Source organism: Ovis canadensis, chromosome 2, assembly GCF_042477335.2.
Source record: "Ovis canadensis isolate MfBH-ARS-UI-01 breed Bighorn chromosome 2, ARS-UI_OviCan_v2, whole genome shotgun sequence".
In the NCBI taxonomy this organism is placed as follows: Eukaryota; Metazoa; Chordata; class Mammalia; order Artiodactyla; family Bovidae; genus Ovis; species Ovis canadensis.
The window spans coordinates 50836614-50848636 of record NC_091246.1 but is presented as its reverse complement, the minus strand read 5'-3'; the positions used below and the strand labels follow the sequence as shown (position 1 = coordinate 50848636).

Sequence of the window (12023 nt, the reverse complement as noted above, 5' to 3'; positions counted from 1 at the left end):
AGAATTTCTCACGCAAGACTGAATATAAAATGTCCAGCTGGTACTGGTATTAAATGTCAATAAATAATGAGTTTTATCGGAATAATGTCCATCCCAAATTTGGAATTTTTTAAGACTTAAAGCCAATCTCCAAATCTCTCCTTGCCCTCTTCCTTTATCCAACTGTGGAAAGGGGGGTGACATGCCACTAATATGCCATATAATTGGATGATCTGAATGAGTGGTAATATTAGTATGGTCTAAGACTTTATGCACCTGCCAATGCAGCCTTCTGTGAGGACTGTAGGACTGATTTTGATGAGAGCGATTAGAGATTGCATACCCCTTTGGGGACCAGTCCCATACAATTGCATAGGAACCATTAATCAAAATTACTCCCTCAGTCCAATAGAGGTCGGGTCCCCTGACCCATTGCACCAGATTTCCTGTTCTGTCTTCATTCTCGTCGCTCGCTCCCGGATCATTAGGGCAACAGTCCGGTGGCTAATATTCCATGCTCCCAATGCAGGGGACCCAGGTTCAATCCCTGGTCAGGGAACAAAATCCCACATGTCCCAACTTAGAGTTGACATGCTGCAACTGAAGATCCTACATGCTGTATCAGAGACTAAAGACCCCGCATGCAGCAGCTAACACCCCGTGCAGCCATGCAAACAGCTAAACACTAAAAATAGATAAGGCAGCATTTCATCCTAATTTCTCCTTTTATCACTAGTTGAAATTTTAAGAATTTATTGAATGTTTGTATTTCTTCCCTTGCTGGTGGCTTACTACTCTTTGGACAGTTTTGTTCTTGTGGTGTTTCAATTTGGGTCTTTATTTCATTTTTTTTCTTTTCCTGTGCTTTACTGGAGTGATTGAATTTTTATTTCTTCATATTCACTTTTTAGTACATTGATTTGCTTTCCATTTATATCCTTCTGGTAGCTAACTGTGGACTTTTAACATACTTACTTAGAATTATATTTTACTTATAAATCCCAGAAAAATAAAACATATTTCTACACCATCCTCCTAAACATGACAACAACTTGGTCCTCATTTCACTTCCCTTTATATCTACACATGTTCCTACCCTTCCATGTGAGGTATCATCTGGTATTTCAACTCCAAATTGACATTTCAAACATTTTATTTTGCAATAATCACTTATCTAGATATTTCCCCCCTAATTCCCCCATTTGTTGTTGTTTTTAAATCCTTCCCCTTCCTCCTAGATTTGTTTTTCTTCTTAATTGAGAATTTTCTCCAGTATTTCTTTTAGAAAGGGTCTTTTCGAGTCCTTGTGTTTCTAACAATGTGTGTGTTAATATATATGTGTGTGTGTTTAAAATTCTGTGCTCGGGAATAATGGGAAGTTTTGCTAATTTCTTTGCTTATTGTGACTTTTTGCATCCCTCTACTTCTTCCTAGGGGGCTTCCCTGGTGGCTCAGTGGTAAAGAATCAGCCTGCAATGCAGGAGATACAGGTCTGATCCCTGGGTCAAGAAAATCCCCTGGAGAAGGAAATGACCACCCACTCCAGTATTCTTGCCTGGGAAATCCAATGGACAAAAGAGTCTGGCGGGCTACAGCCCACTGGAGTCGCCAAGAGTTGGACATGGCTTAGCGACTAAACAACAACAACAACTTTCTCCTATGCTCATTCTTCTTGTGGACAATTTCCTCTACACTGTGTCTCAAAAAAGTTCTGTATTAGCTTCATTTCCTCAGGAGTAAGCACCCCTGTCTGTTGAATTTTTGGCTCCCTTTCATAGTGTAATCTTTCCTCATGTTTGATGGCTCTGGATTGGGTACTTATCTTTGTGATAGAGCTTTCCACTGGGATATTTATTGGGGTGTGCGTGGCAGCTGCCGCAGCAGCTAATACTAAAGTGTGCTTTCCGTGCAGCAGGGCAGAGGTGGGAAGTGCCGATAGATGGGGTACCTCAGCAGCCGATCTTCTTCCAAAGAGCCTGGTCCCTCCCAGGTGCCACCTGTGATCTGGGCACTGCCTTTTCTCTCTGACGCATGCATACTATTCCCAGAGAGATAAACTCCCCTGCCCCTGGCTGATCACCGTGGTGAGAGGACACTTGGGTCTGTCGCCCCCGACTCTTCATTCTGTGGTCTGTCAGCAGCCCCCACCTGTGTCAGCCTCTTGCATGTGGATGCAGAGCACTTTCTTCGTGGTCCCAGTCTGCAGCCATGCTGGCTGATGCTTCCTCTCTTTGATCTTGTCCTAATTGCACTCCATCATTCAGCGTCTTCTGATAGACTTCTTTCCTGCTTTCAAATAGGGCTACTTTTTCCTTTCTTTTAAATTTTGAGGCTTTTGTGTAAGATGGGGAGATTGATGTATGTGCTCAATTTACCTTCCAAAAAATGGAGTTGACTTTTACAGTTCTATCACATTTCTAACGGCATGAGTCCCCACCGCCACTACCCCAACACTTCTAGGATATTTCAGTCCTAAGGTTTAGACATCACCATGGAGTACCGGAATCGCAAAGAATTTCAAGGGAATATGTTATGCTCCGGCTTCCCAGGTGGCAGTAGTGGTAAAGAACCCGCTTGCCAATGCAGGAAACAAGAGATGTGGGTTCGATCTCTAGGTGGAGAAGATTCCCCAGAGGAGGGCATGGCAACCTGCTCCAGTATTCTTGCCTGGAGAATCCCACAGACAGAGGAGGCTGTCAGGCTGTATACGGTCTACAGGGTTGCAAAGAGTCGGACATGACTGAAGTGACTTAGCACCAACACACGCGTTATGTTCATGGGTTTCCCTGAGACTTCTGAGGGGAAAGCTGGCCAGGAGGGAAGTCTGGGGAATGGCCAGATGGAAGCTGCAGGAGTGGGGCACAGAGTGAGCAAGGATCTGGAGGGTGAGCATGTGCTGAGGTGGTACAGTGCAAGTCAGAGTGGCGAGAAGAACTGTGCTGGGACCCCAAGAGGAGCAGGTCCCTCTCAAAGAGAGGCCACAAGCCTGCTGTCATGTGTTTCAGACAGGAGACCCAGCAGCCCTGTCCTGCAGGCTGTGAGGTCTGGAGAGGACAAAGTCCATAGCCTGCCATCCAGATGACTGCTGTCCTGCCCCAGTAGCCCAGCAGTGAATCAGAGTGAGCAGATGCTTCTTGTCCTCTGATTACGAAAAACCATGTCGAAAGACTGCTTTCCTGTAAAGTTTCTGGAGCTTAAATCTCAGGACCTCTCACTTGCAGGACCCTACCAAGGTTCTGGGAGGGTGGGAGGCACCTTGGTTAACTGTTTACATGGTGATGTGTTTTCTTTAAAATATGAGCAGGTAAGATATTTTTGTAGTTTTATTTGAAAAGGGCATCCAAATGATAAGCTTTGGGCTCCAAGGAAACCTGAATCTGTCCTGGACTATGTTACCAAGAAAAGAAGGAGTTAGAGCCAGTCAGTAGGACAGTTGTGTAGATAATTAAGCTGGAGAAAGAGTTGTGAAAGAAGATTAATCCACTTAGGGAAGACACATCACAGGTGAGCAGCACTGACTCAGAAAGTGACGTTAAAAAAGATCAGATGATCTCAGTGAGCTACAAGTCAAATTCCTGACAGTGATGCTCAAGGCTGAAGGGTCATTGAACGCAACAGTGACTGATGATATGAATGAGTATTTTGGCTGTTTTTCAGGACCAGGCAGCTAAATGGCACTTGTGACAGCTCAGTGGACATGGAGCTCTTCCTCCATTACTCCCTCATCCCATCAGTAAGTGAAGGCAGAGGAGGGTCAGTGAGGGGAGAGAAGGGGAGCCACCCCCCATACACAGGGCTTCCACAGGGGTCTGAATAGGTCAGCAGAGACTTGCTGACTTACATTATGCACCAAAAACACAGGCAGAAGAAGGCTTTGAAGGTCCCAAGAGTCAGGAACACTGACTTGTAGGGAAGTCAAAATAGGTTTTTCTGAGGAAGCAATGCTGGAGCTAAGGTCTGTTGGAAGATGTAGTAAAGAACATTTCAAGCAAAGAGGAGAGGTTGTGCAAAGGCTCCATGGGGGGAGGGAACATGGAGATTGTGAGGAGCTGAGAAGGCAAGTGTGGCTGGAGTGGAGAATGAGGTAGAAGTGTCTGGGGAGGTGGGGCAGGGCCAGGTTCTGTGTGCAGGAGATTTGTCTTTGTTCTGAATACGATGGGGAGTAATTGGAGGATTTCTGGCCTGAGTATGGTGGGATCAGATTTATGTGTTGCAATGATCACTTTGGTTGCAATTGGGGATCTGGTTGGAAGCAAGCAAGAGAGGAGGGAGGAAGACCAATGAGGGGGTGGTTGCAGAGGTCCAGCTGAGGTAATTTTACATCACCCTAGATGATGGGGGTCAACTTGAGATGTTCAGAAGGTGAAATCAGTAGGACCTACTAACAGGTTGTTTAGAGAGGTAAGGGAGAGAATGACTCTTCGGTTTCTGATTTGCAGTTGGAAGGATGGTGGTATTTGCCATCCACTTGTTAAGGAAAATTAGAAGAGATCCAAGTTTGGTGTGGGTAAAGGAACAGGACAGGGAGGAAACTCATGAGTTCCGTTTAAGACAAACTGAATTTAAGAAGCATTCAACACATCAAAAAGAAATACTAACTGTGCAGTTGGACATACAATTCTGGACCAAGTCTGGGCTGGAAACTTAAGTTTGTGAGTCTTCTATGTATTTGGTGGCCATGGAAAGCATGGACACGGGTAGGATCACTGAGGAAGAGAGAGTCAGGGAGTGAGAGGAGCGGTCCTTGGGTGAACCCTGAGGACCTCCACATCCAGCGGCTGGGTAAAGAATGATCCAGCAAAGGAGACTGAGAAGTACTGAAAGAAAACCAGAAAAGTGTGGCTGACAGAAGCATAGAGAGGAGAGTATTTCAAAGAGGAGGAAAAGGTCAACAGTGATGCTGCTGAGAGGCCAAGCAGACCTGGCTAAATGTTTATGTTTGGGTTGAGCAACAAGGTGGTAATTAGTGGCTTTGACCAGCACTGCTTCCGTGGAGTGATGGTGGCAGAAGCCAGGTTAGGGGGTCGAAGAGCAAGTGAGAGGTCAGGAAATGGAGATGGCAAGTGTTGATAATTCTTGGGATACTTCTAGTAAAAGGAAAACAGGAAAGGGGCATCAAGTATCGGAGAGATGACTGAATCACAGGAATAAAAAGCAAAGAAGGATTTGCCACCTAACAATTATCTGTTTGTTTGTTTGTTTGTTTGTTTGTTTGTTTGTTTGTTTGTTTACAGAAGAGGACACTGAGATTCAGAGAAGTTAAGTCCCCCTTCAAGCCAGTGAGTGGGAAAGAAAGATTTGAACCCATGTCCATTCAGGGCAACACAAAAGGAAGCTCAGTACAAAACATTCTGGAAGCTTAGGGGTGCACACAGCCAGCTCCCTGAGTCTGGAGTTTGAGTCCTAGACATTCTGAGTGCCCTGCTCACCCACACACTCTCCTTCAGTAAGGGCACAGAGGGTCTGAGGATGAACACTCCCTGATGGCAAACTCATCTTCTCTTCCTGTAGTTTTTCATCATTTTGGTCTTGTCCTTTCTCCAAAGAAGAGAGCAACACAGAGAGAGAGATGACACTTACCTTCTGCGGAACCGCTTCGGAATGATCATGTGAGTTGAGCCAAGGTTCCTAACTACAGCTTGCGGATACTCTGTGTTTGGGACCAACACCATTTGTAAGGCCAGGCTAACTCCTAGCTACCTCCCCACCAAGAAGAGCCTTGCCCCTCCCTTCCCCAACCCACCCAATGCCCAGAGAATTCAGAATGCAGTTCCAAGCCATTGTGCCCTCAGCACCCAGGGCTGCCCAGGTATGCTTAAAACATCTCAAGGAGGCTCAGCTCACTGTGGGAAAGGTCTTCCCATGCTCAGCACCATGGCTATTCCAGAAAGCAGAGGGGAGAGTTCCCTGTCACTGGTGGCAGCAAGCTTCCTTGTTGGGATGGAGGCATGAGCCACGTCCCAGGAGAGCTGGGTGGTCCAGGCAGATTTCAGGGCCTTTCTGGCTCTGCCATTCTGAATCTCTGCTCCCTTTACCACATTTTTCCTTGAGTTCTAATTTTCACATCTCTGCCTCATCACCCTGTAAGTAATAATAATATTGGTGATATAGTTAACATTTATTGCACACTGACTGTGACCCAGGCGCTGAACCATCTGCTTTAACTACATTACTCTGATGAACCCCAACAAGGTAGAGGTGGTTATCCTCATGTGATGGGTGAATAAGCTCAGGCTCAGAGAAGTGAGTCGCTTGCCCATTTTGCTTGCTGTCATGGCTGCTGACGTCCTTGCTTTTGCTCCCCAGACTTGGAACTTCTCCAGGGCAAGGATTTTGTCTCCCTCACGTCAGTACCCTGAATCCACATTGAGCCCCAAGATCTGCACAGAGGGCCTCAGGATATGTTGTTGTTTCATCTCTAAGTCGTGTCCAACTCTTTTACGACCCCATGGACTGTAGCCCACCAGGCTCTTCTGTCCATGGGATTTCCCAGGCCAAAATACTGGAGTCGGTTGCCATTTCCTTCTCCAGGGGATCTTCCAGACCCAGAATTGAACCCACATCTCCTGCATTGCAGGCGGATTCTTTCCTGCTGAGCCACCGAGGAAATGAATAATTCACTAATCAATAATTCCTCCCCAGCACGGGGCAGTTAACTTTGGAGATGAACTGTGGGAGTGAGTCACTTCTGGCTTCATGACTTGCTTCTCTTATTCACAGACCTCTGGACTTCGTGGGCACTTTCAGTAATCGATGGTCCTATGGAGTCGCCTTTGGGGCCACAGCCAATAAGGTCATGTTCTTGTTCTCAGAAGGTTACCAGCCCCTGATGGTCCCGCAGTGGGCCCAAGGTACACCTGCTGGGAATTTCACCGCGGAAATTATTGCTCAGAGACCGCATGGCAGGGGTTCTCTGGGGTCAGGGGACACACTTTGTGGACTGTCAGCATTCTTTTCAGCTTATTACTTACCCAAGGTCAATGTTGAGCCCACAGGGTTTCAAAGCTCATTTGCGGGCATTTTCTCCCAGTTAGATTCAGAGGTTCTTTAGACATAGTAGAATGAAGGCTCAGAGGGTAGCTTCTCTGTCACCTGCACTAAACATCTCTCCTGAGTGATAGCTATGACTGCCTTCTTGCTATCAGTAAGCATTCAGATGCTTCCTCAAAGAACTGTGTTTACTTTTCTGGCCATTGATCTGAGGCCTCTTTGTTCCCCATGCCCTGGGCTCTCCAACAGTTCAATCATCCCTAATCTAATGACTCCCAAACCTCTCCTGTCCTGTTCAGTTCTCTCTCCTGAGTTCCAGTCCTCTATGAGCAAACGCCTACAGTATCTCCTTAGTTTTTTTTTTCTACTTCTTTTTTAAAATTTTAAAATTTTTATTATTTTTTTAATTTTTAAAAAATTTATTATTATTATTATTATTTTCAGTTTACAATATTGTATTGGTTTTGCCATACATCAACATGAATCTGCCACGGGTGTACACGTGTTCCCAGTCCTGAACCCCCCTCCCACCTCCGTCCCCCTACCATTCCTCTGGGTCATCCCAATGCACCAGCCCCAAGCATCCTGTATCATGCATCGAACCTAGACTGGCAATTCGTTTCTTATATGATATTATACATGTAATATCTCCTTAGTTTTTAAGAGTTTTTGATGAAAATTAAAACCAAAATGATGTATCTCTTAGAAGTATATAAGCTAAGATTTGTTGTTTGGTCACTCAGTCATGTCTTTTGCAACCCCATGGACTGCAGCCTACCAGGCTCCTTTATCCATGGGATTTCTCAGGCAAGAATACTGGAGGGGGTTGCCATTTTCTTTTCCAGAGGATCTTCCCAATCCAGAGATTGAACCTGAGTCTCCTGCATTGGCAGGCGGATTCTTTACCACTCAGCCACCTGGAAAGCTCATGGCAAATATTTGCATCTATGAAATCATTACCACAATCATCATGATGAACCCCAGAGTTAACTTTTTCCCCTTTGTACTGTCTTATTCCCACCTGTATCTTGTCATCACCCCCAGCCTCAGGCAATTATATAAATGGAATCACATGTAATGCACTTTCCCCCTCTCCTTAGGGGAGTGATCTGTTTTCTTTCACCCTCCAGCATCATTATTTTGAGATCCATACATGTTTAGCATGTATCAAAAATCATTCCTTTTTAATTTCTGAGTAGTGTTCCACTATATGGAGAGACCACAGTTTGTTTACCCATTCACCAGTTGACAGACATTTGATTTATTTTCAGTTTTTGGCTATTACAAATAGAGCTGCTAAAAGGATTACAAGTCCTTGTATGTTTCCATTTTTCTTGGATAAACACCTATGAGTGGATGTCTGGATTGTTAAGACCATGAAGTAGATTATATTTTTAAAGAAACTGTCAGACTATTTTTCAAAGTGATTTTTTCCAGTTTTGATTACCTTCCTCAGTGTTTGAGAGTTTCAGTTTCTCTTTGTTTTTGACAACACATGGTCAGTCTTTTTAATTTTAGCCATTCTAAGAAGCATGTAGTGGTATCTTATTGTGGTTTTAATTTGCACTTTTGTAATGACTAATGATGTTGAGCATATTTTCATGCTTATTTGCTATCCCTCTACCTTCTTTGATGAATTGTCTGTTCAATCATTTGCCTACTTTAAAAAATTGGGGTGTTTTTTGTTTTCTTATTGTTGAGTTTTGAGAGTTTTCTTTTTAATATACTCTGTATATAAGTGCTTTATCAGATGTATGAATTGCAAGTATTTTCACCCAATCTGTGACTTGTGTTTTCATTCTATCGACAGTGTCTTTTGAAGAGCTTCCATTTACAATTTTGAGGAAGTTTAATATTTTCATTTTTCTTTTTATGGTATCATATAAGAAATCTTTGCCTAATCTAAGATCACTTAGATTTTCTTATTTGTTCTTTCTCGAGGTTTTAGTCTTGTGTTGTCTTGCATATAAGTCTATAATACATATTAATTTTTTGCTTATAGTGTAAGGTGTGGAATGAATTTCTCTCTCTCTCTTTTTTTTTTTTTTTTTTTGCCTTTGACTATCCATTTATTTGCAACACTCCTCGTTGCAAAAACCTACTCTTTGCCCACTAAACTGCCTTTGCAGCTTTGTTGAAAATTGATTGACTACACATGTGTATGGGTCTATTTCTGGGCTCTCCGTTTGGTTCCATTGACCTGTAAGGTGTGAAGGTTCTAATTTCTCCACATCCTATCCAATACTTGCTATTTTCATTTTAAAAAGATAGAGGCATTTGAGTAGGTGTGAAGTATTATCTGACTGTTGTCTTGACCTGTGTTTCCTTGAAAACGAATATGTTGAACATCTGGCGGGGCCAGAACATTGTTTCTTGCTTCACGGTTCAAGGGTTCCCTCTTCTGTTTTCACAAAATGATTTTGAAATCATTATAACCGTACATTAAATGATTTTATAATCATTGTAACCGTACATTTTCTGAGTTGACTTCTCCCCTCCACTTTTGTCTGGACTCACTACTTCCCAGCTCCTAATGTTCTTATTCTTTTCATTTTGAATTCCTACTGCCAACAGTTTCTCTGTCACCCTGGACTTGTCCTGGGAGGGGACTTGGATATTTAGTATAGTGAGTTCATGGGTTGCAATAGATCCAGCATCTTCAGACTTACTAACACCAAGGTCTGCTGATTCTCACCTGTGAATCATGACCTTCAGCACCTTGCCCATTTTCTGCTGTTATTTCAGCTTCAATTTCCTGTGAATATCTGTTGGCAACTTTGGTTCTGTTCTTGGGCTTTCAAAGACCCTATTGTCTGCTGTCTGCTTCCTCTTAATCTGATGTTGATATCAAATGGGTCTTGTCACTTAGATTTGTTGTAGATGTTTGTGGGTTTATGATTTTGCTATCTTATTCACTCTGCTTTCCTGGTGGGTGAATTCGGGTAAATTTAAAAATTATGCTCTTGCAGCTTCTAACCTCACAGCAGTTATTCCTTTTATATTGTCCCTTACCTGCCCATCTTCTACCACTCACATTCACAGAAACACGGACCACCCCAACCAACCATCTCCCATCCTTTGAGTGAGGAATGTCCTTACTTTCCTCCTTCTCGCCATCCTACAAACTCCTTCTTATATTTAATGGCCTTGCTAAATGTCATCACCTCCAGAATGCCTTCCCTCATGCTCAGACCCTAGGTGAGGTCCATGATTTCCTCTTCTTGCCCTCAGAGCACGCTGAATATGCCTCTACTATCATACACATCACATCACTTGCTTTCCTCCTTGTCTTCTCTATTGTATTGTAAGTATCTTAAAGCAAGAACTTTGTTCATTCCTCCTGTATCCTTGATGCCTGTTCTACGCCCCAGCCCAAAGCAGACACTTAGAAGGGACACCTTGCCCATTTACATTTTACTGGATTTGTTAGACCGTCTGAGGACTAGTCAGTGACAGCATTAATATTATCATTGCCTTAAGGGTACAGTGTATAAATATAATACTTTAGAAGAGGTTTTAAAACACAGCTCATCCCTGCTCTCTGTGTTGCTATGGTATGCTTTATGGGGCTCTACTTGCAGTGATTGCTCATTTACGTTGTCTGTTTCTGCCCATCATACCGTGAGCTAATGAAGGCCAGGGGCCAAGTCGTCTTCATCTCAATAGTTAGCCCAGTGCCTGCCATGGGAGAGGTACCAGGAAGGCTCTGTAACATAAATACATGACAGACATCCCTGCATTCCTCCTTGGGCTAATCTGGGACTTATTCACTCATCTCCCTGAGTCCTGAGATCTGTGACTGCAAGTCACATGAAGCCCCATAGCTGACCTGAGTCTCCCCTGAGCTTATGAGAAGAGGAACTCACACAGTCTCTGGCCCTTCTCTCCCAGCCTTTGTGCTTCTGATTGGTGGCATCGAAGTTGGCCTGTCCCACTTCCCCTTTTTCGCCTGCCTCTCATCGGAGTTCGGGCTGGTCAGCTCCGTCCTGGGCTTCAGCTATTCTCTTGTCTGGTAAGATGGACTCTGTCTGCCTCCCCTCCAGCAGTTTGTTTGGCCATGGCTAAACTCTGGGCAAAGTGCTGGTGGTGACCTGAGAACTCTCTTGGAGGACACCTTGCCCAGAACTGAGGCTCGGGGTGGGTGGAATCATTGGTCCCAGGCCCACCGTGGCCCCTCCTTGGGACTGCGCTTGAGGCTTCAGAAAGGTCAGTCTGCATTCTGTCAGCTCCACAAGAGCCTGCCCATGATTAGAATATTCCCAGAAGTCAGGGTTGTAGAAAAACTCACTTCTGTCAACTGCCGTCAGTAGACCCACAGGTAGAAGCAGGAGTCCCATTTGGATGTGACTTCTCCTTGCTGTTGTCACTTCCCTGGGAGCCCAGGAGAAAGTGCAGGGGCCTTAACGGGGTATTTGGGGCCATCGCAGTCTGGCCTATCCCCGTCTCTCCATGCCTGATGGTCTCTAACACACACCTCCAGTCATGCAAGGCTCCTGAATTCATTTCTTCATCCATCCACTTCTTCATTCAGCAAATATCCCACTGTGATCCAGGGAATGCACTGGAAGACGAAACAGACCATCATGGACCGTACGTTCTGGCCTCTCCGTCTGCGTGTTGCTCTTCCCTGTGTGGAGCGTCCTCCCCCTTGGCCGGGTGATGGGCATATGCTCATCCTTTATGTATCATCACCCCTAGACGTGGGCGCTTTCTCACCCTCCTCTTGAGCTCTGTGCCCTCAGCTCTGATGCCGAACCAGCACAGAGCTGGTCCTGGAGAATATTTCTGGCTGAGTAATCCCATGAACACTTCTACTCTCCAGCCCTCAAGCTCATTTCATTGCCTGCAACCCCCTTAGTGGGCTTGTTTCCCATACAGCATTTCCTGTGGAGCAGGGGTCCCGGACCTAGTGTGAAAACAAGTGGAGGGAACTCTCAAGCAAATGATACCCTGATAGCTACAATTCCAGAGTTTGTTAAATAGCTTGCTAATTAGTGGCTTGATTTTAAAAAATTAGAAGACAGGGTATTAAGGGTTAGACATGGAGTAATATC

General features: G+C 44.6%; 1 protein-coding gene across 1 annotated transcript in view; it reads left to right on the top strand.

Moving 5' to 3' along the window:
- The window catches only part of LOC138433448 (stimulated by retinoic acid gene 6 protein-like), a 41417-nt gene that overhangs the window by 9432 nt on the left and 19962 nt on the right, over nt 1-12023 (top strand). Inside the window, exons 2-5 of the mRNA XM_069576126.1 lie at nt 3637-3712; nt 5491-5588; nt 6700-6830; nt 10861-10981. Of these exons, the coding sequence (XP_069432227.1) occupies nt 3637-3712; nt 5491-5588; nt 6700-6830; nt 10861-10981 (426 nt within the window). The remainder of the gene's footprint in view (nt 1-3636; nt 3713-5490; nt 5589-6699; nt 6831-10860; nt 10982-12023) is intronic.